The sequence below is a fragment of the Phaeoacremonium minimum genome, assembly GCF_000392275.1.
Source record: "Phaeoacremonium minimum UCRPA7 unplaced genomic scaffold PA7_03_scaffold_496, whole genome shotgun sequence".
NCBI classification, from domain to species: Eukaryota; Fungi; Ascomycota; class Sordariomycetes; order Togniniales; family Togniniaceae; genus Phaeoacremonium; species Phaeoacremonium minimum.
Window position 1 is genome coordinate 625,009 of NW_006921398.1, and position 23,269 is coordinate 648,277.

The window sequence follows — 23,269 nt, forward strand, 5'->3', positions numbered from 1 at the left end:
ACGACGGTGGATAAGATGTGAGCAGCATGTAGATGCAGATTAAAGCCAATGATACCGGCGCAAACATCCGACAGAGCTGAGAAACGAGACAGGCCCGCTCAACGGCGGGCAGGTCACTCGAAGCCGCAAGAAGTACATTCCACCATGGCCACCACGAGGCAGGGAAGAAGGTCGGAGGTGGAGAGACACTAGAGGACCTGTGGACCATCTCGGCTGGGACATCTGTGAAGCATTCATTGGTCCTTCATTACATTAGTACAGTGTCGACTCTACGGATGAAAGCATGACCGTTTTTGAGACTTGCTCTTGCTTCGAGCCAATGGGGAAGATCGACAGACCAGGGGAGGGTGTGTCGTCCAGTCTCCAGGCCCTGGCAGAGGGGCGTGCGATAGAGACGGAAAGGGGGGTGAGTGGATATGGAAGAGGTACATAGTAGAGAGAGAAGTGTGAGTGAGAAGGCTTGCGGCCAGATCGGTACAGGTAGCGAGGCGACCAGGGTGGCTCAGTGAGCGGCTTTTTGGTTGCGACTCACAGCTTCCTGCATGGTAGGCAAAGTAGACATGTCGTGAAGTAGCGTGGGTAGTGGGGAGGGGATTTGTGATGCTTGACCCTTGTTGTGTGGCGACAGGGGACGATGGAAGATCACTGAGGTAGATCTGTCTTCCCTGCCGACATCTGGGCTAGGGGTGCCTAGACTCCTTTCGTAATATGCAGCACTTGACGCACAGAACTTTAGGGTAGTGAATGTGGCTTACTGTCCAGCCGTAGTCTACACTGCAATGCGTGCGTGCAAGCCGGCATTCAGCGAGCAATATTCTCCCGTCGCTCGACTACTAAGTCTCCTATTCCTAAGCAACGCAGAGGGATGCCTGGTAGACACCGCCTCCTCGCGACCGACTGATGGACGGAGGGCAAATTCGGTGAGAAGTCGGTTAGCTGGGAGCAATGCTCCGTCGAGGGGCAGCGCAGGGCAAAACGACACTGACACGGCTTAACAGCCTTGATTGCGAGCGGCAACCTCAGGCTTTGATGCTACTGAGCTCACGTAGCTACGCTTCGTGATAGACTGAGCTTTGACACAAGGACGATTGCGGACGGCAATTTGAATACTGATGCCGCATCATGTCATCATCCTATGCTCCCCAGACAGCGTTAATGCCGGACGAGAGCAGAGGGAGGTCGATGGGAGTGCAGTGTGGTGTGTGTGGCCCACTCCGGTTCAGCATGCTGACGCTGGAGCGAGTGAGGGTCAGTCCTCAAACACAGACACAGCCGTTTGTGATGGGAATGGAGCGCTTGCTTCCATGGCATCATTTGGCGAGCCATGCCCCGTAGTAAGGTCACAAGCTAGGGTTGTAGGGTTGTGGGAAGATGCGCCGAACGAGCCGTAGGCTGATATGTGACCTGGTGGGAGCATGGCATGGCATGGAATGGCATGCTAACCGTGGGTGGGGTTGGTAGTACTCCTGCTACTGCTACTACTACTGCCCTTGTGCACGCCCTCAGTGAGGGAGAGTGAGAGGTGATAGGGTCCGGCGGTGCGCTGTTTTGTAGATATCGTACATACACGTACAGTATGGACGTACTGTGCTTTGGTGTCCTTGATGCACGATTGTAGGTACCCGAGGCACCTTCGTGTGTCCTTTGTGCGGATTTGGGATGCACATATTCATCGTAAGTCGTCAGCGAAAGGGGGAAGCAATGGAGGGAAGGCGGTGTGTGCTGTACCGTCCTGGGGAAAGGGAGAGTGTAGCAGAAGGAAGGCACAACGCAACCCGACCTTGCCTCCGTTACCTCGCTCTACCTTCACGGGAAGAAAGGGATTTTCTCAAGGCTTGGGAAGGTGTTGTGCAGATGGGAATGTAGCATTCATTGTCCCTTCCCCTTCCCCTTCCTCTGTTGTGTGGAGGTAAGTGAAGCGGAGCCCAGAGAATGAGCGACGGAGGGATGGGGTAGGCACAGGGGTGGGGTTTGGCGGAGAGCCGCCAGAAGAGTAGCGAGGATACCTCGGGGCCGACTATGCAGGTCGGCACTGTGTCTGGAAAGAGAGCGGTTGCTACAGATCGGAGGGGAGGAAAGGCGCGGGAGGCATGCAACGTAAGGTACCTATGTAGAGATCTAGTGATAGGGTGTAAAGTCGTGTCTTACTCGCAGCCTCATGGACACCTGCCTGGGTACCTAGGTGAGGAGGTAAAGAGCGATAGAACGGGGAAGACAATGCTAGAATCCGCTCTGACTGGGCACCTAGGTAGATACCTAGGTACTAAGAGTTAAGTATCCCAGGTGTGCCGCATGAGCATCTGCTTCGAGGGAGGTGGCATTTGCGAAGGAAACAGAGCAGTTTCAGCAAGTCAAGTTAGAGCCGACGACCGTTCCGCACGGCACGATCGAGGTATGACAGACAATGTAAGGCAGGTAGATACCCTCGGCACCCACCTACGAAGGATGAAGGACTTTTGCAGACGACACACCGAGGAACCAGGTTCCTGCTTTCACTGCCCTTGATGATGATGATGGTGGTGTTAACGGTGTGTCCATGCTCTTTGCGAAGTTCGCAGTTTTCCACGGGTACTATGCTCACTGGTGGAGCTCGTTCAGAAAAGCTGGTCTGGTTGTGCAGGTATCCACTGGATTGAAGAGTCGTCGAAAGAAGAGAAGGCGTGAGACTAGAGTAGCGCGACACATGGGCTTGCCAGCGAGTACTGTCGCTCGTTAGTGGGATTTCTTTTCCACCATGGCAATGTCCGTGCCCCCTGGACTTTTCTACTGGCTGTACTAGAAGCCTTCCGTTACAGGGATGTCAGCCCACCGTTTCATCAGGGGTACGAGGGGGGGTGGAGTGCGACTAAAGCCTGTAGCAACCCTTCCCATTTTCTGTTGCTGGAGAGTCCTTGGGAGCCATCAATAAGGTAGAATACAGGTGGAGAAGGCTACTCGGAGCAGACTCCTGGTTACCTAGTTAGATGTGTAAATACATGGAGATAGGACCGAGCCCAGGGGAACTGCGCGAATAATGGCTGATCTTGGCAACGGGATGAGGGGCCTGTATGGACGTACTGGAAAGCATGAGTTCAGGCACAGCTTGTCGAAATGGGCTCGCGGGTTCGTGGATTGGGTGAGATCTTCTGTAAGGCACACGGCCCATGGGCAACAGGGGAGGAAGGATGATCACCACGAGTGATGGCGGGCACACAAATCGAGATGTGGCCAGATGGGGGCCAGAAAGTGACACATGCGAGAACCGAGCTTGTGCCTGAATCTTCTGTAAGCGGCTTGTCTGTGGCTGCTCGAATTGGTGCTGGTCCTGGGCGGTGGTGGCTGTCAGGCTAAACATGGCCAAATTCGACTCATGGAGGCGCCGGTGCTGCAGAGCGGAAGTCAAGTGGTTCCCCTTTTCACTTACACGGGCAGGGTGCGCCAGCACTCGACCTGACAACACCCTGCTCTTGCTGGTGTAGGTACTCAGCTAAAGCGAATATGGGGCGACAGTCTGTTGGTGCGGCCCATTTCCCATCAGGTAGAAAGTCAGGTCCCTAGACAAGAGTATGTAGCGTAGTGTATCTCAATGAGGTATGAAGATGTGGCGGAAATTGAAATGGGTTTGTCAGGGGTAGATGCAGCCCACAGCTTCCCTTCCGTTGGGTCCTAGTGGGGGTCCTTGTCCTTGCTCAAGATGGTCCAACAACTCGCGAAATGTAGAACCACGACGGTCTCGTCCATGGGCACGACTAGGCTTGCGAGATTGCCAAATCTTGCCACAGCCAGCATCCTTGGGCCGACAATGGTACGAGCTGCTCGCGACCAGTCGGCTGGAGCCCACGTCTGGACCTAAGGCCCTTCCCGCGATGGGGCTCCCGGGTCTCCAAGCGCAGATCGTGTATCATCTAATGCCAGATTAGAGGACGCTCCGAGCCTGGATCTTGACATTGCAAATCATCGACAATGTTCCAGTGTGCTGTCCTGTCGGACCTGATGATTTTGAGACTTGAGTAGATCGGCCCTAAACAGCTGCTTGACTCTTCCCTTCGCATGATTTCCCCACAATCCTGGCTTTGCGTCTGACGTTCTCCTTGAACTGCTCTACATTTATAGAAGAGGCAGGTGTACGACAGCTGTAACAGGAGGAGAGGATACCCTGACACGCCCATGACGCCATCTCCACCTCAAGCACTGCTCTCTTCAAGTAGTCATAGATTGTAAGGGAATAGTATGATGCGTAGACAACAAAGACCCAGGTTTAGAGATCGATGTTCAACGTGGTTCAGATGTACTGCAAGTGCTGAGGTGTGCTGTACCGTACCAGCGTAGGTGAGTAGGGAGAGGTGGCAGGTACCTGCTCTGGCCGTGATGTATACACCACTAAGGTAGATAGCTGCACGTACAGTATATGTACGTAGCTTCCCGATTTGATTGCAAGTCGCTGCTGCTGTAATGTAAATAAATAGATGCAGGTGTTTTCCACACCTTCGCTTCGTACCTTCCTCAACTATCAAGTTGTGCACATCTACTGTTCAGCGCCTCCGCCATGTCAAGGAAACTACCTACTGAAATCTTTCTAGGTTGGGTCTACCTTGGAAGCAGCCCTGTGTAGTTGCCGGGTCCGCCGCCAACTGATGAGCACAAGATGCTGGGTGCACTGATCAGACTCTATCAAACACCTCAAATGCATAGCTACGCTATAGGATTTCAATACATTCTTTATTTGTGCTCAAGGGCCGCCAAGAACAAGACAATTTATTTGACGTAGCGACTCCAAAGCACTGGGTCAACAGGGAAACCACTCTAATCCTGGGATGGCCGCCGAGCTGGTCAACTTACGAGGCGGCTTTGGCAAAGGAAGTCGGATTTGGGTCCGGTTCTGAGGAACCCAAGCACAAAGCTTCAACCTTCTCGGGCCCGGGACTGCTCGCCTCTGTACGCCAGGTTCAATCCTCCGTATCACAACACGATGTTGATCTCTTTCGTACCCAGGCAGTTTGTGACTACCCCCAAGTCCCATCTTTGCGCTTATCGACCCTGACGAGGCTACGCAAGAGAATCTCCTTTTCCTGCTGTTGGATTAGTGAGGTGGTAGACATGATGTCAGCCCTGCAACCAAGCGATGAGAGAACGCGGGTAGCCATGTGTGATCGGGAATGGCTTTTAGCTGCCACTCTGCCAAGACAAGGCCTTGAAGAACTTTTTGGGACAATTTGAATGACTTCCTACAAATAAATGCCTGCATGCAACTTTCTTTTGAGCAGGAATGTATATCTCCATCCATCCTTTGATTCGAGGTAGTAGCTACAGAACAAATGTTGCCTCAGCTCATATTAAAACTAAGCATAATTTAGTGCAAACTGGATGACTTTCTCTCCAACTGGTCAATGATCCCGTTGGTTCAATCGAATATGGAACCCAATTCACAGCACAACTGGCTTTTGGACAGGCTAACCTTGATTCATATTGTCCTTGAGAGTTTGATCACTCAGCGTCGACCATCTTCAATTTCCGTTCCTGCAGGAGGGACGAGTCGACAGTCAGACTGATTCTTACTTGGATGCTAACAATCACTGATCCTGGGTTTCATGAAGAAATTTCTGACTGTTCTTGGTATTTTGGGTACCCTCGCGACTTTTCTGAGTGTGTGTAGCAATCGCGATACGAGTGATGCAAGATAGTACTAGGCGCACACCTCACACGCTACCTAGGTACATTTCAGATTAAGGACCACGGCATGTCTGAGGTTCTTCTCGACGAGCACTGGCTCCGTTCCCCACAATGACCGCGCTTGTTCACCACTGTGTCCAACACGCCCGCCGAAAATGCTGGCTTAAAGGCAGAATTTGATTTTCCTCGGTAAGGTTCTCGGCTTACAGAGTCATGGGCTACCCTGCTGTGCATCTTCGTTTGAAAGCGCCTGGACGGGGAACAAGCAGACGGAGTCGCACTGTGTCATCCTGCTGTTCCATCTCACTGACTCTCGCCAGAAGGTAACGTACGTACGTATGCGGTCAATGTGTCCTACATGTGGCTGCTAGAAATAGCAGTTAGGCAAGACAGGACAGCATCTGGCCCACGGTACGGTAGTGATCTGGGACACGGAACTTTTGAACAGCCGAGACTGTATGAGTATGGCCGAAGTTCTAACGATGTCACGACGGGTTGCAGCAAGGCCCGAATGTTACATCTGGTTCGAAGCGCTCGGCTGGACTTGCTTCGGCGGCTCATTTCCTCCCTTCCCAGTTCCCAATCACTTGCCACTTCATATCGGCCATTGCTCGGACCGGAATGAGTTATGGTATGCATGGCAATACAATCTGTGCTTCGGCTCGTCTTTACGTGTTGGGAGGTGGAAAGCAGCCGTCAGATCCAAACTTGCACGGCAGTATTACAGTACACGTGTAGAAAAGGGGTCATGCGGAGAAAATAAAAGATGCCAAATTGCAGGGCAGCCGCCAGCGGGTTCCTGAAAGCGTGGCTTGACCATGGCGAGATCTGATGCAAGGATTGATGGCGAGAAGCAGCTGAAGCACGGCGGGGCGAGCAGGGGTTTGAGCTTAGCGACATCTGCTGTGGCTCACGCTCTTCGTGATGGTTTCTTTCTCAAGCCCATTCGGGTCCGGCCGTCCAGAGCGTCGGATTTGCACCTTGGGCAATTTCCCATGGATCGCCGGGGCGGGGAGCAACCCATCCTTGTCTTCCCGCCGCTGGTGCGAATCGCTTCGATCCTCTGTGCGCTTTTATGGCGAAACTGACGGTTGGCCGCTCAGACAGATACGACCAACGATCGTGCGATCCTGGGCTCCTTTGCTTTCTGGAATTCAGATATCCCAGGGCGCTTTATCCGTGATAGTGGGCTCGTGCAGACGATCTATAGAGGCGCTACTATGTTGATCAGTGCTTCAGTTTACGAATCGAATGATAATCAAGATGATGTACCTCCTCGTCTCTTGTGCTATCTTCGTCATTTATGTCGTTCAAAATACGTTCCGTAACGGAGCATGGGGTCTCTGAACTCACTCTTTGCAATCAATGCTATCTTTGGAGTCTTAGGCGCCGGGGCGATGAGAATAGCAACAGCTATCCACCTACATACGGGACGCAAGATGCGACCTAATAATATCCTCAAGATGCTGCACTGGAATGCTCTATTACCCAATCCGTGCAAGGCTGCTGTCTTTCAAAAGTCCCCTCAAGTCCGACATTCAAACGTACATGCTACGCACCTACCGATATTCATACATGATTGCAATAGCAGGGAAGTGTCACACCAAATCGCTGGGCTGGTGATGGACCTCGCGCAGTACGTGCTTTCTCTCGATGCACATACACTCATTTACACCCAACCCCACTGTTACCACACAAGTTACCAAGGCCTACCTAGGTTTGCCTGCCCTGTAGAATACTGTAGCATTCTAACTTTCTACTTTAAGTAATACCTCGGTGCAGAGTTGCACTTGATACGCGCTAGCCAGGCACAGAACGAGCATGGTATCGCTGTAATTTAATAATTCGTCGTTATTATGCCGGACTGGCTCAGAAAAGTTGATGTCGACGACGACGCAATTGGAGAATGCCAATGGCAAGGTACGGCAGTGGTAAGGCTGACGGCACCTGAGACGGAGAGTGTTTGGTAAGGAAGGTACGGCATGTCTTAGGTCGCGGCTTCCGACTTTCGACTTTCCCACCTAGGAATCCCTCCCTTTGCCTAACACAGCTTTTTCTTCGTTCACTGACCTCGTCTCATGTTCCTATTCTCTATCATGATCCTCCTCCACCTTCCTGCCCGCAATTACACCCGAAGCACTGCGACAAGACAAGGTCGGGCCTAATTCGGGCAAAGGCCTATCAATTGGCCAGGCGGCACACGGCTTGCTCTTCTCTTCTTTGCCTTAGCATCACCGTTAACAATTGACGGCGTCGTCAGCAACATCACTGCCAAGACCCATAGCGGCTTCACGACTGTCGGGCCTTTGAAGGGCCTGTGGAGGCCCCGGATGCTCCAAAGATAACATGCGGCGCGGCTTGTGACAGTCTCTTCCCGTCTCGTCGCCCTCCTGGAGAGGGGGCTCGACTGGCGAACGAGCGTTTTCACAAGCCTGGAGTCCTGCATGTCCTTCATGGCTTATAGATTGAAGACGCACCAGCCCGCACTGACCCGCCCAATCAACGCAAACCCAAGGACATCCGACTGTTCTTTGTGAGCCCGGAGGAAAGGTCAGAGCAAGGGATCATATTCACCATTAATCTTGACTCCAGTGTTCCGGGTCTCAAGGTCGGAATTCGAAAAAATCGGGCGACCATCCAGTAGGCGTAAGTACGCTGTTGGAGAGCTCTTCTACTTTCAAGCCATGCTTTACAGACACCAGCCAGTACCGCAAGGAACATGTTTCCCTAGGCATGCTTTGACTAATCACTCGGTAATAGCTAACCGACATCGCAATAGACTTGGTCTAACTAGACACGTTTTCCTTGGAGCACTTGTTTATTATCGGAGCACTGGCCATAGGCTTCTTCAGCCTGTTGTCATCCACTCGCCATACTTATGTCAATGCTTGGTTGGGTTTCCTTGAAGGTCTTTTGTTTGGGCAGATTCCACCAGCCTGAAGAGTGTGCTCTAGTACATGAATCTTAACTGCGGTTTCTCCCAAGACTTTGTCATCTTCTTCGCGGCATGATGCGGGCAATCGGCAATGGAAGGATGTGGCCAGTGTCCACCAACCAATTCCTAGATTGCCCCTGCAGGTCTACTCCTCTGTATGCACGCAAACGAATCGGAATACACCACATGAGCGAGCATTGTTACGGCCAATCCACGTTCCAGCCAAACTAGTGGTCCTGGTTGCAACTTCTACACTACCCAGCCGTCATCAGAGACCAAGGCGAGTACCGTGAATCAATGGTATTGGAGGAGTGCCTATACATCGTTAGCAGAGACCAACCAGAACGTGCAGATGTCCCGAACACGGCATCTCATCTCGGTGCATGTTGCCTCGCAGCGTCCTGCATACCTTGACAGTAACAACCGCCTCCTCTCACTCCACGACGAACTGCTATGAGATCGAGGGCCACCGGGTGCGGACCTGCATTGTTGACATTCACGTGGAACTTAAGTATATGCATCACGCGGCTAAATGACACGGCCATTCTCCTTCATTTGTACGATCGTTCAATATATCTCTGCGAGCGGGACAAGAAACAATCTTCCCGAGGCTGGTAATTGGACTCGTTCGCCCAGCTCAGGCCGACAGGTTCAACGCCAGGCATCATATTAATATCAAGCCGCCCAGGTGACGGTAGGTCAGACCAAAAGGAGAGGGCAGCACTGTCATTCGATTCGCCAGCAAGGATATTATTGTTATAACGGTCATGGAACAGAGATGTCATGTAGGCAGTCCTTCGATGCCCTTGGTGTCTCTACCAGACAGTTTATCAATTGGGACCTATATGGCAGAGGAGGATCATCATGAGCGCGTCTCTGGCGACCTATGATTTGGGTAGGCGCCTCGGACCCGGTTCCTACCATCGGCAGTGATCCATGATGCTCTGCATTATCACCTCAGTTCACCGTCCACTCTGGGGCAGACATGTTCTCAAGCATGCAGTGAGGTGACTGTGTCATATGGATCATCGGCAGGTGTTTGCCAAGTGTGTTGCACCCGTCAAAGTAAACCGGGCCAGTCGGATCTTTGCTGCAACTCCCAGTGGAGATGCCTTCAGTCATGGCCAAGCGGCTACTCCGCGACATAGTGCCTCGAAGACTGTTGCTAGGGGGAATGCAAGAGAGTTTGACTGTTCCTCCACGCATGAATAAGATACTCTTCATGTATCTAACTGGTAACTCGATACAGTACGGATGTTCCACGCTTGGACAAGGCGTTAATGTGTTTTTTACTTGTTAGGACTAAGCCCGAAAATGTTCTTTGGCTGATGAGAATGCCCATTGACGATTTGTCATTCAGAGAATCCATTCTCTTGAAAGGTCATCGGCGCATCAGCCCCCTTTCGTGATATCAAGTTCGCCCCCGCAGTTTAACAGTCGAAGTTCCAGGGGATAGTCACTAGAGATGCATATGCGAATCATAACGCTTGCATACCCAAAACGGCTATATCACTTGAGCTTGCTGCGTACCTACTCACCGGGTTCTTCGGAGTTATACTGGGAGTCTCTGGCTTCGGTCCTTTGTCAAGAGGCGACGCTGTGCTGCACGTTGCTCTGCTTGATAAACTACTATACGTCATTTCCTTTGAGTTATGAAAGCACAATGGACTCCCTTGAGCGGTATTCTTGAGTACAGAGAGCTCCGAGACGATTGCAATGCTCGAGCGCCATGCGTTTCTCGCACCTTTGTGCATGACCGACTGGGTTTTGAAGCTATTCTAAGCTGGAATTTGTGCCGATTGCTCTATTCTTGGTGATCGTGGATCCTCATTTGGTCATCCGACTCATCTTGTGACCCACGCACCCGGCGGATAAAAGCGATAAGCCGACTCACCAGCTTAAAGGAAGGCATGACTTGCTATTTGTGGACAGGGGAGATTTGGCATTCCGGACTTCAGCCATGATACTCTTCCGGTCTGTGATTTCCCCATTGTGAGTCCTTGCACCGACCTAGCTAGCTGCCCAAATTACTCTCGCCCACACGTCTCGCTACTTTTCCACGGTATCAAAGTCATTTGAATGCTCCAAGCTTATCCTGTGCCACATATGTGGCTGATGGGAGCCAGTCAGCGACAGGTGTTCCTGAGAAGATGCCGTCCTGCATGGATCTATGGCGCAGGAACATTGCTCTCTTCTGCCGGATTCGGCATGTTTGATGGACCTTCCAGGTTCCGCAGAGTCTTTTGCCTCACTGTTTTCCAATCAGCTGACGGTTCCTGGACAGCACTAGTCAAGGTCCAGCCGCTGCCATATGATCAGCGAACAAGCTTGACCCACCCGAACTTGGCTAGCTGCCACTGGGCAGCTATGAGGGACAAGAGACATGTATCGTGAACTTCCATCCGGTATACCCTATAACAGAGGTTTCCGGAGGCTGGGAAACGGGACGTTTCATACGTTACACAGGAAGAACGCGCTCTCGACGCGAGGAATGGATGGACTGGCGAACCTGGCGCCCGTACTCGCTGGCAAGCCCACACAGCTTCCTTTAATGAAAGATTAATGAATAGTTCGTGTCAAATAGGAGGCGGACGTGTCTATTTCCCTGTATTGCGGCTTGTTCGATGTAGCTTCCCTGCTGATACTCTTCGCTAGAAGCATGGAAGCCCAAATTACGCGGCTCCAAAACGCAGCTATGAGCAGGGGGATAGCACCAACCTCCTCCGTGGACCTAGACAGTGACGAGTCGATGATGCTGTCGTCAAAGCACATCCGTGCTAGGCCAGCTGACGAGCTTCCGGCTTGCGCGAGCAATAGCCTGAGGTCGCGAGAGCGGAGTGCGGAGGGGGAAGGCGGCTTGGCCGGTCAAGCCCGACGTTATCGGAGGATGATATTTCTTAGGATGGCGCGGCTTCCCCATGGGGATGTCTCCGCGTGATTTATGCCATGATCAGGCAGGATTCTTCCCCGCCGCGTCGCGAGTTGAGTTGGTCGATGCGTTGGCGCTGGCGTGGCCGGTGAGCTTAGTGAAGTGCCTTGCCCTTCTGAAGCTCAAGTGTTCCCCGTCTGTCCGAGCTAGTATGAAGCTAGCCATGACGTCTATTAGTCCGTCCTCCTTGTAACTTTTGGGTCTGGGGACATTCACTCGGTTGCAACGGTGAGAACCCTGGTCAGTCCATGAAAAAAAACAATAAATGTCTGCTCTGGTCTTCAAGAACATTCATCACGTGAGATCAACTCCAAGTTCTTATGGAGCTCCCTGAGTAGTAGCGCCGTCTAACATTGCTATCAGATAGTCTAATATTGGTGAAACTAGTATTGTTGAAATGTGTTGATTGGATAGTGAAGCAAAGTCATCTATTAGCAAGTCGTAGCGTATCAAATATTGAGCAACAATATATCTTTTGAGGGTTTAGATCCTTTGCAGCTCCACCGCACCTCGAAGTCGACCTGGTCAGCGTCATCTTGATATGTTGGAAGCAATAATCTTGAAGTCGAATTGAGCGCCAATTACTATCTAATGGTCCTCGTCAAATTTCTGTATTGAGATGATGAACCTCTCAATCTAGGTTGAACTTGATATCTGCTCTAAGTCAAACACCTGGTAAATAGTTTCTCAACGCGATAGGGCTTCAAAAATCTAACCGGATCTCGCCCTCATGACTCTCCTTGATGCGCTATGTTCGTTTCCTGCAGCAACGTGGCCCTTTATGAGTTCTCAGAGACAATTCGTCATCTAATAGTCGTAGAATCCCTTTCCGCTCTTCTTCCCAAGCCACCCAGCATCAACCATCTTGGCCAGGAGTACACTAGGCCGATACTTGGAGTCACCTGTCTCGGTATGCAGCACCTTCATGATGGCCAAACACGTGTCCAGGCCGATAAAATCAGCCAACTGCAGAGGTCCCATGGGAACATTGGTGCCGTTCTTCATGATAGCGTCAATAGAGTCTCGGTCGCCAACGCCAGTCTCAAGGCATATAACGGCCTCGTTGATGTACGGCATCAGGATACGATTCGCCAAGAAGCCCGGCGAGTCTGCAGAAACCGAGGGGATCTTTCCCATGGCCTTGCAGAAAGCAACGGCTCTCTCGAGCGTCTCCGGGCTGGTCTGCAGGCCGCTGATGATCTCGACGCCCTTCTGCACCGGAACTGGGTTCATAAAGTGGGTTGACACAACGCGCGAGCTTGCGCTTGTATCCCGAGGGTCCTTGGTCGTAGCGGCGGCTATCTTTGTGATGGAGATTGACGACGTGTTAGTGGCCAAGATTGCATGCGGCGGGCAGATTTGCGCCAGCTTGGAGAAAATGTCAAACTTGAGGTTCGGGATCTCGGGGACAGCCTCGATCACAAAGTCCACGTCTGAAAGGCCATCAAGGGACACGCTGGGAGAGAGCAATGAGCGGGCGTTGTCTGCCTGCTCTTGAGTCAAGCGCTGTTTGGAGACATCTTTGGCGAGAAGCTTCTCTGCATCCAGGGGTTAGCAAAGTAGCCCACTTCACCCTCCGTGAGTGCGGACGGCGAACCGCCAATTGACCTACCTGCAAAGGCCAGGCCCTTGTCAAGAGCTCCCTGAGACGTGTCGACCAGTGTGACAGGCACTTGAGCTTTCTGAGCCGCTACAAGAGCTATTCCCAGACCCTGTTGTGAGTGTTAGCCAGATCATCCCCAGAGGCTTTTCACATGCTCGGCTCACCATCTGGCCAGCGCCAATGACACCCAGCTTCTTGACATCTGTGGCATTGGTCGAGCTGTACCGCCTCAGTTGGAGCACCAGCCTGGAGGCTTGCCGTCTCCCAAGAATAGAGAATGGCATCTTTGCTTGTATATGGAGATTGCACAAGTTGCGATGTTGAAGCCGAGGATTCGGAGGTGAGATCATCTACAGCCAGTGGAAGCTCGGTTAACCTCGGCGTGGTAGTGGGGCCTATAGCCGTGAGCGAGGTGCCATTGCGGAGAGTTAGTGTGCTGCGGGTAATACCTGGGCGTACCTTAACTGCACTTCTGCTACCACAAAGCTAGCAGCAGTACGTCACTCGGGCGGGTGGTCCTAACTTTAATGGACGGGCGCCAGTGTCGCGCCTCAGACCCCTGGAGAGGACGCGAAAGACGCGTCTCATTGAGGGAGCTGGCCCGCCCACCAGCAAAGGCAGGCCCTGTCCACATCGCACTTCGCCAACACCTCGAAATCTCGAGAGCAAGTGTTGTTGTTTTTAGCATGAATTGAGGCAATCCAGACCCGATTGCACTGTTCACCAAAAACATGGAGGCTGTTGATAACAACACCGATACGGTGCATCCCGAGGTTCGGGCGCATATCAACAGCTTGGTGTCTGCCGTAAGTCTCTACCAAGCTATCTATAGCTTGAATATTTACAATTGCACGTTGAATACTGACTGACTCCTCTTTGCATGTAGCTCGGTGGATTCAGTGCCGATGATGATGGCCAGTACAGGCTCGGCGATGACGCGCTCGACGTCCTACGCGACATCAAGAAATGGATCCGGTTCTACGACGAGAAGACGAACCGCATGGACGTTGCCCGGTGTCTGGCCGAAGCGAATCTAGTTGGCGGTGACCTGCTGCATATCTTGGCAACATGGCCCGAAAATGCCACGGATAATCGCTTCAAGGCTCGCATTGCCCTTGCGTGCTTCGAGATCATGGCTCCGCTGACCTGGCCCATCGAGAAGAACAAGGAGGAGATGACGGTCAACCACCACCGGCACATGCCCGTGCTACAGCTGGCCCAGCTGGGCTATAAGCGGGACATCATCAACTTTGACAGCGCACAAATACTACGCTCTGTTGTGCGCGTTGCATTGCCGTCAATGGCTATCCCCGCTGGAGACAGGTCGCCGAGAGACCAAGGAATCATCAGGCTCATGCTATACTTCTTGCGCAATATTGCTATGATTACCCCTCTGCCAGGTCTCAAGTACGACGGCGATGAGTCTCAGATATCCCGGTCTGCCACCATTGATGCGTTTTCCTATCAGGACATCCTCCTGACGGTCTTGACAATCGCCTCGAATATGGGTGAGGACTTCAGGACGGAGGATGTCGTGGTAATGGAAATCATTTTCCACCTCGTCAAGCGCGTCGACGTCCACAAACTTTTCCTCAACGAGCAGCAACTCAACAAGGCTAAAGCGAACGAGCTGGACGCCATGATGAAAAAGGAGGCTGCCATGCTACGATCATACAACCGCAAGGCGCCGACGAGGCACAGTCGATTTGGCACGATGCTGTGGGTAGATAGGGGAGATGGCAAGATGTCTTCTCTCTCCGGCCAAGACGCTCTAGCAGATGCTGCGAGTAGGGAGCGGAAGATGGACCAGTCTAAGACCTTCAAGCCACCAAGGCGGGCCAGGAAAGAAGGAATGGAGCCGAAGGACCTTGGTCCTCCCGTATCTCTCAATGCCAGAGCAAACGACCAGCTTCGAGGCTTTGTCGAGGAATTCCTCGACTCCGGCTTCAATCCTTTATTTCAACATGTGCGCCAGACCATTGTGAGGGACGCCCCGCACCTCATGGGCTATCACCGGGCACAGTTCTTCTACCTTGTGGCTTGGTTCCTGGAGGCAGAGCGCGTTAGGCAAAAGTCCAACAAAGGCCAAAAGGCTCCATCGCAAGACGACGTGAGCACATACAACTTGGTCGCCGGTGTTCTGAACCAGGAGACGTTCATCGCCCTTATGTCTGCTTTGTACAGATCACATAATCAAAATGACTGGCCAGAACTCATCGCCGTAATGCGCTGCTTCACGCAGATTCTCTTGACGGTGCAAGAGATGTTCGAGTCTGGGAATGAGGAGGATCAGGAAATCGCAGAGAACACTCTCAACCGACTGTTCTATGAGGAAGCAACCCACGACGCGGTGGCCAACATTGTACGGCAGTACAAGGATCAAGGCTTTGAGTACCTCGATGCCTGCACTGAACTGCAACACACATATCTACGTATTCTAGAGTCGTACTCCAAGCAGAATGTGGACCTACAAGTTCGCTCGCGAAAGCGCACCAGACGCAAGAAGAAGGCAGACAAAGCCGCCGGGATTGACAACGATGAGGATAACCCTGAGGATGATGATTCCGCAAATGACGAAGCCAATGCGCAGAAAACAAGTCAGGAGCGCAAATTCGACTTCAAGCGCTTCGCGAGCAGATTCGCCGCCCAGGGTTGTGTTGACACATTTGTCAAGTTCACCATGTTCTACAAGGACCTCAACGAATCTCAACTGAAGCGAGCTCATAGGTTTTTCTATCGTGTAGCTTTCAAGCAGGAAATGAGCGTCATTCTTTTCCGGGTAGACATCATCCACCTCCTTTATAACATGATCAAGGGCCCCGAGCCACTAGAGAAGAGCTCAGGAATGTACAAGGAGTGGGAAGAATTGGTGAAGCAGATCATTAGGAGATGTGTACGAAAAATTGAGGAGCGACCAGCACTCATTATTGAGATGCTGTTCTCCAAGATCAACAGCACCGCCCACTACCTCGAGTTTGGCTACGAAAAACAGACATTGACTACCTCACATGCCAGGCCCGCTGCGGAACTGGAATTCCGTCAAGTGGTCGATCCTGAACGGCAGATTGCCATCGCAGTCGGCGCTCTACTGGACAGAAATGAGTCCGACCACATTGATTGGGTCAAGAAGCAGCTTGCCGCTGCTGAGAGTGAACGGCGAGCATGGGAGGCGGCGGAAAAGGCAATGCCATCCGTGGAAGGTGGCGAAGCTGGAGTTGATGCGGAAGGCGCAGAGAAACCAGCAGAAGATACCCCAGCGAAGGAGATGCCCGTTCACAGTAAGCTACCCCCTTGAAGGAAATGCCCAAGTCTATTCTAACAGTAATTACAGCTATCCATCCCGATGACAATGCTCGCCGCACTGCCATGTTCAAGAATTCATATCTCCGTCTGCTCATGAAACTCGTTGGCTTCGAGCGTCTGGCTTCGACAATTGATGAGTCGCTAGACTCTGTGTGGGTAATACCTGCAAATCTCTCTGCAGGCCAACTCAAGGAGTCCCTTGACTTCATCAACAAGGCCGAGTTCAGCCCGCCTACTTTTGAAGGCAATTATGATGCCGCGGCGCAGCTGCGCCGAAAGACGGCACCTCGCAAGAAGGCTGAGTATGATGATGACAATGACGATGCGGATGATGGGTTCTTGGATGACGAGATGCTCTTCCCACCTAATAGTGCGGCGCCGTCAAGCAAGCCTGCAGATGCTCTCGCCAAGCTGAAGAAAGCGGCACGTAGAAGGCGTGGGCAAGCCTCCGATAGTGACGGAGATGACGCCGAGCCGCTAGATGACGAGGAGCTCGAGGCGCGCAGAAGGGCGCGGCGCCAAAGAGAGCTGGAGAAGGCTCGCAAGATCAAGTCTGAGCTGTACGTTCACGCCAGCGATGACGAGACGGACGACGAGCGTGATCGCGAATTCTTCGAGCGGGAAGAGGCCATTCGGAAGCGTGTAAAGGAAGCCCTTCTCAGCGCACCGACGGAGGTGGCGCCCAAGGAGAAGGGCAAAGGGAAGAAGAAGAACAAGTCGGTTACGGCTCTGTTAGGGAGCGATGACGACGACCTCTTCAACTCGACGCAGGACTCACCCGCGCCGAAACAAAAAAAGAGAAAGTCGGGGCTTCTTGAAGACTCGAGCGATGAGGATGCAGATGATAATGTTGAGCATTCATCTCCGCCCAAGTCTTCAGCTGCTCCTGCCAAACGTCGGAAAACAACAACGGCAGGCTTCTTGGACGATGATAGTGACGACGAAGACGACGCCGAGTTTACTCAGTCTAGTGGAGGAGAGGATGAGGATGCTGATAAAGACGCAGCCCAATCGGATGATGAGATGGACACGGACGGCACGCCACCGTCGTCTGAGCCACCCCTTACAGCTGCGAAGAGGGCTGCTCAGGAGAAGGCGGTCACTGCAGCCACCCGTTCACCCCTTAGTGAGAAGACTATAAATACTACAGTCGACGTAGACATGGATGATGAAGACATGCCAGTCACCGCGCCGGTCAAGGCAAGAGCGAGAGCCAGGGCAGCGCTTCTACTTGATAGTAGCGATGAAGAGTAATTTCTTTGGTTCGGGAAAAGGAGTCGAACTTGGCGTTCTGGCATATATTGACAATAGGTGTTTGGCTAGGTAGCATCACGTTATGAATGACAAGAGGTAGAACATAAGGTATATCAAGCATCGGTAACATCAATCCTACAAGATTTATTGTACATTTGCCTTGTGACAGACCATCGAAATTCTGGAAATGGGTATCAAGATGAAAGTAATTTCGTAAGCGTCCTAATCTACTTATGATCTTAGAGATGGCACCCCTTATCATTATTTCACCCGTTTGTCAACTCGACGACTGGTTTTGACCCGCTTCGGTGGAGGTGGATGCAACGGGATCATTGTTGTTGATCCAGGCACGACTGTTCGACTTTTAGGCTTCTGCACAGAGCCGCTTGTCGGACAGGCTTGCTAATCTCGCCGACGACTACGGCTCCGGTCTCGACGATCCCGCCTGGAAGATAGGCTCCTGTCCCTCCTTGGACGTCGAGTCTCACGATCACGATCGCGATCACGGTCTCGGTCTCGATCTCGCTCGCGATCGCGATCCCGGTCCCTGTCCTTGTCTCTCGATCTGTCCCTGTCTCGGGCACGACTCCGGCTTCTTGGGGAACGGCTTCGACGTCTGTCGCGTCGGTCCTCCCTATCCCTATTTCTATCTCTATCGCGGTCTCGATCTCGGTCTCGATCACGGTCACGGTCAAGATCTACGCGATGACGATCACTCCTCCGGTCTCTGTCCCTGTCGGCGGGCACGTACCGATCAATTTCGTCTGGCTCACGTCGTCGCTTGACATCAGGAGACCTGTCACCCCGTGGTCGGTCATCTATGCCAGGGACAGGCATGCCTTTCTCCCTAGCCTCCCGCTGAGCAGCGAGATAGGCCTTAGCTTCTCGCTCCCGCTTTTTGACTTCCTCTTGTTTCCAGGCCTCCATTTCGTCCTTATCCAAATGAGACGGCGGTCTTGCAGACGTCGGTCGCGAGCGTGATCTACTCCTTCTATCTCGATCTCGATCCCGTTCTCGAACGCGATCTCGGTCATTGTCCCGACTTCTTGCTCGGCGCGTCGACCTACTACGGTCTCGCCGGATAGATTCTCGACGATCTGGATCACGCCTGTCTCTATCTGGACGGTGGGAGTCGATACGGTCAACGCGGCGACGTGAACGACTTCTTTCCCGGCGTCGGCTTCTATCACGGGAGCGACTCCTTTCCCGACGCTCAACTCGTGGACGTGAGCGGGTCCTATCCCTTCGATCCAACCTTGCTCGCGAGCGACTTCTCTCTTTCCTCTCCGCCCTAGCAGGAGGTGATCGGCTGCGCTCTTTTTTCTCCACCTTGACTGGAGAGCGCGCACGTTCTTGCTTTTCAGGTTTCACACGAGATCGGCTCCGCTCTCTCCTTTCGGTCCGTGCAGGTTCACGGCTACGGCTACGCTCCTTTCGGTCATCACGCCTATCAGTGCGCAACCTGGACCGACTCCGTTCGCGCCTATCATCCACTCTCCGTTCGTCACGACGATCTCGATCAGCTCTACCACGAGATCGACTTCGCTCTCTTCGGTCATCACGTCTGTCGGTCCTGGGCCGTGAGCGACTCCTATCACGCCGACCCAAACCATGTCGAGAACGACTTCTTTCATCGCGCCGGGTGCGTGGAGAGTTTGATCTCCTTCGACGGTCATCAACACCCCTATCATAGCCACGAGGCCGGTCTCGATCTCTTTCTCTGTCTCGGTCTCGATCTCTCTCACGATCCCGGTCCCGGTCCCTGTCCCTGTCACGAGAACGCTCTCTTTCCCGGTGGGAGTCCCGCCGATCCCGCGTCCGTGACGGACTCCTAGTCCGTCGCCGTTCATCCTTTGCCTTTGAGTCTTTGGACTGTGTGACGTCCTTGGATGTTTGGGTATCTCCTGCCGGTTTAGCGTCCTTACTTGTGCCTGAGTCTTCTGCCTTTTGCCTAGTGCTAGAACTCTCGGTAGATTTCTTCGACTCTGACACCTTCGGAGAGTCGCGGCGAATAGGCTGAATGGCTGAGGCAGGCATCGTTTTTCTTGGTGGAGGCTTCAGAGCTTCGTCAATCTCCATTTCGGGCTGTTTCGAAGACACGCGGTTGCTATCACGTAGGAGATCTGCCAGTGCCTCTTCTTCCAGCCTAGAAAGTTCCTCCTTGGATAGTTGCTTCTTGACCTCTTCTGGTCGGCCTCGACTGTCTTCGCGGTCGCCTCTTCGTCTCCGATCTCTTGAGCGATCTCTTTCACGGCCGCGACTCCGATCACGGTGCCTATCTCGGTCTCTTGATCGATCTCTACGACGGTCTCGACTGCGGTCGCGATCGCGCTCTCGTTCTTTTTCCTTCTCTTTTTCCTTCTCGCGCTCTTTCTCACGCTCTTCCTTCCGCTTGGCTTCTCTTGCTGCTCGCTCCTCTTCGCGCTTCTTGGCCTCGGCACGCTCTTCCCTTTCACGAATCTCCCTCTTCTTTCGTGCAATCTCTTCTTCCATCTCACGGAGCTCTTGGGCTTTCTTCTCTCGCTCAGCTCGCTTTGCAGCCGTCTCTGCAGCGTATTCCTCGTCGGTCTTGGAGCCCTTGATGCGCTCTTGTTCTGCAGCCTCCTCACCAATTTCAGCCCGTCTTAACTCGCGAATCCGTGCTTCAATAGCGCCCGAATCTATCAGGCTCTCAAGCATAGTCTCGGCCTTTTGGTACACGCCGCTTCTCTCCAGAGCTCCATCGATCAGAGCTGCTGCCTTGCCTCGGTCGAGCGTAAGTAGTTGTGACGGATTTCGCTCGATCTCCTGCTCCGCGACTTCAAGAATAGATTTGGTGACTTGCTCCTCGTAGTCCTGTATACGGCAATGTAAGCAAATGCAAGCACTTCCCAAAAGACATCTGCCAAGCATTGCACGCTATATGGCCAGCCGTAAAGCTTGAAACATCCAACGGGGTTGAGTTAAAAACACGTACGCTAGCCTCAAAGGTCTCCCAAACTTGTTTGCGAATAGCATCATAGCCTCCCTTCTTTTTGAAGCTATGGGCAAGGCCCTCAATAGCAGAGCGCGTGGCAGAGGTGAGAGGCAGATCGGACGCCTTGAACTTCCGTGGGGTGGGTGCGCTCCCATTGGGCCCTGCTGCCGGCGCGGCGGGTTGCTCTGTGGTCGAAGCCATCGTGCTGCTGATGGCCGCAGCCATTTAGCGCCCTCAGTTACGGCGGATGAAGCTTCGAGCACAAGTGGCTTAGAAGCGCCTGACGACCCTAGGCGGTCAGAGTAAAGACAATACGTCGAAAGACCTCATGTGCAGTTGATGCTCTCGAAAGTCGGGTGTGAGCAGATGAAAATGGTGTAACTTTTCAATATTGGCGAAGTGGACGAATCTGAAGGGAAGGTTCATGTTCGCGAATGGTGATCGACTGGTTCATTAGTTACTTGGGCAGGGGTACCAAATTTCAGGTGGGTCGGGCGCGCATGGGTCGACTGCAGGGAGGTGCAAGGCGCGTGTGGGGTCCAAGCTTCCCAGGAATCGGCAAAACCTCAAGCCGAGAGAACCGCGAACCAAGATCCGTCGATTAAACATCACCACCCACTTCCGGCTGTGATCAATTGACGACGAGCTCATACACCCACCAAGCCACTCATTCGAGGTTGAGAGACACCTGCCAGAGCTTCGCTACAGGCTCTGCTCTCTCCTGCAATCGATTTCCCCATTCACCAAATATCACCACAAGTCAATTGGGTCAAAATGGTGTCAAGAGTCCTCTTCTGGACCGGCTTCGGTACGAAAGCTCTTGCTTTCCTCTTGCGCAGAAGATGGCAACTACGCCAGTCTCCTCGTGCATGATTTCAATTTGTGAATGCTCAAAACTAACGTCATGATAGGCATTGCCACCCGCGCATGGCAACTCGGACTGGAGATGAGACCAATGCTGAATAAAGAGTCATTATGGGTGTACCCCATCTTCGCGGCGACTGGTGCGAGCTTTGGCTACTGGCTGCAAACTGTCGACGAAAGGCAGACGTCAATTCTAAACGAGAGGAAAGCGGCAATTCTCGAGAAGCGAGCAAGGAGGGCACAGCGCGAGGCGGAGGCTACTAGCTAAGAGGCGCCTGGATCATGGAACGTCTGTACATATATCCCCGAGTGGGACGAAACTTCAAAATGAAGGTCATGCCATATTATAGAGCGTGGGTCAGCCAACAAGTCTATTCTCGGCATGCAGATGCATGAGCAGCGTGACTAGTCTATATCAACCCCAGCATGCCATATTCCGTATCCTTGGCTCCTAGAACGCCAATACACCAAACTGGCAGCATCTAATTCGTAAGCCCATTAATTGTGCGGCTAATTTTAGTTTGAATCTTCCTGCTTTCTGAGAATGGCCTGGATTGCCGTCGCAGGCGAATTACCGCTTCCCGTCTCATACTCTGTCACCACGGCCGTAATATACCGATCCGGTGTTGTGTCAAAGAGGAGGCGAAAGGCATCCTCTGTGCTTCTCTCTGGGTCTATCTCGTTGTAGGTGAGAGACTCGGTAGAAATGCGGTCACGGTCAAAGTTGATAGTCTCACAGAGTGCAACCACAGGTACACCAAGATCGGTAGCTGCCATCCCGATATCACAGGTGCCCGCAGGTCCGTATACGGAACCGTTGGCAAATAACGCCTCAGCTCCGATCATAACCTTTGTTGCTCGCTTCACATTGACCCTCAATCCTCCCAGATGGGGATAATAGGTCACCTTGATGCCAATGCTGCGAAGTTTCTTGGCGAGTTCTTGTCCAGTCTGGTCAAATGGGTCATCCAGGATAGCAACCTCAAATTCCTTACCCTCGTCCCTAGCTTTTTGAATGGCGTGGCGGACAAGTCTCTGGTGCCCATAGGTAAGGATGATATCTCCATCAACGATCATCTCGGCTGCGTTAGCCGCGATGACATATTCCGCGAAGACAATTCGTTCTTGTATGAAAGTGTCGACCGCCTCTAACAGCTCCTTGGCACCATCCTCGTCTGAGATCTCAAGGTCAAGTTTTGTAACTCGAGCTTTCAGAAGCCTAATAGCGTTGCCCATAGCAAAGCACATAGGTCTGCATTCTGTGAGGTACTCTATCTGTGGGTTGAGAACATGGGGAACGAAGTGCCGTGAGAATACGTGGCCTTGCGGGCTCTCGTATGTTTCGATAACCTAGAATATTCCTTAGTTTCCGTATCAACAATACAATGTTCATGACATTACCCACCTTCTTGAATGCGAGCAGGGTAGCTCTTAACCGTGCGATATTGTCTCTCAAAGTGAAGGTGGCCATCTGCTGGCCGACTGCCAACACAACAGGGTGAACATCCTTGTCAGCCTCTGACAGCGGTATCCTCTTCGCCATAGACAGGTGACTAAAGCATTCTGGTATAGTCGGTCCCACGTCCTTCGTCACATTTAGGGGTGCTGGCTGTCGCTGGCCCGTCGACTGTGACTGACGTCTTTGTGCTGTGGGTCTGGCTGATGCTGGTGCACCAGATGGCGCCTGCCCATCTGCCTTTGGCTTGCTCTGCTTGTTCCCCTTGTTATCGCCGCCTGTTTGGGCTCCTTGCACAGGTGCTCCGCTAGTCGCTGCGA

At 52.6% G+C, this 23,269-nt stretch overlaps 5 protein-coding genes across 5 annotated transcripts; 2 read left to right on the forward strand and 3 right to left on the reverse strand.

Annotated features, from left to right (window-relative positions):
• Positions 1–12,320: 12,320 nt before the first annotated feature.
• UCRPA7_6898 (putative 3-hydroxybutyryl- dehydrogenase protein) lies at positions 12,321–13,400 on the reverse strand (the record flags this gene model as incomplete). The annotated part of the gene is made up of 3 exons (XM_007919433.1): positions 12,321–13,051; positions 13,126–13,225; positions 13,281–13,400. 3 exons carry the CDS (start codon positions 13,398–13,400, stop codon positions 12,321–12,323), a joined length of 951 nt encoding a protein of 316 aa, XP_007917624.1.
• A 447-nt stretch (positions 13,401–13,847) lies between these two features.
• On the forward strand, positions 13,848–17,673 carry UCRPA7_6899 (putative topoisomerase 1-associated factor 1 protein; the record flags this gene model as incomplete). Its single annotated transcript, XM_007919434.1, has 3 exons — positions 13,848–13,922; positions 14,003–16,394; positions 16,448–17,673. 3 exons carry the CDS (start codon positions 13,848–13,850, stop codon positions 17,671–17,673), a joined length of 3,693 nt encoding a protein of 1,230 aa, XP_007917625.1.
• A 1,367-nt stretch (positions 17,674–19,040) lies between these two features.
• Positions 19,041–20,830, reverse strand: UCRPA7_6900 (putative arginine rich protein; the record flags this gene model as incomplete). The annotated part of the gene is made up of 3 exons (XM_007919435.1): positions 19,041–19,435; positions 19,503–20,508; positions 20,630–20,830. The coding sequence occupies 3 exons, from the start codon at positions 20,828–20,830 to the stop codon at positions 19,041–19,043; spliced, it is 1,602 nt and encodes a 533-aa protein (XP_007917626.1).
• Positions 20,831–21,403: 573 nt separating this feature from the next.
• Positions 21,404–21,761, forward strand: UCRPA7_6901 (putative nadh-ubiquinone oxidoreductase 14 kda protein; the record flags this gene model as incomplete). The annotated part of the gene is made up of 2 exons (XM_007919436.1): positions 21,404–21,437; positions 21,541–21,761. The coding sequence occupies 2 exons, from the start codon at positions 21,404–21,406 to the stop codon at positions 21,759–21,761; spliced, it is 255 nt and encodes an 84-aa protein (XP_007917627.1).
• Positions 21,762–22,009: 248 nt separating this feature from the next.
• On the reverse strand, positions 22,010–23,036 carry UCRPA7_6902 (putative translation initiation factor eif-2b subunit delta protein; the record flags this gene model as incomplete). The annotated part of the gene is made up of 2 exons (XM_007919437.1): positions 22,010–22,843; positions 22,899–23,036. The coding sequence occupies 2 exons, from the start codon at positions 23,034–23,036 to the stop codon at positions 22,010–22,012; spliced, it is 972 nt and encodes a 323-aa protein (XP_007917628.1).
• Between the last annotated feature and the right edge of the window lie 233 nt (positions 23,037–23,269).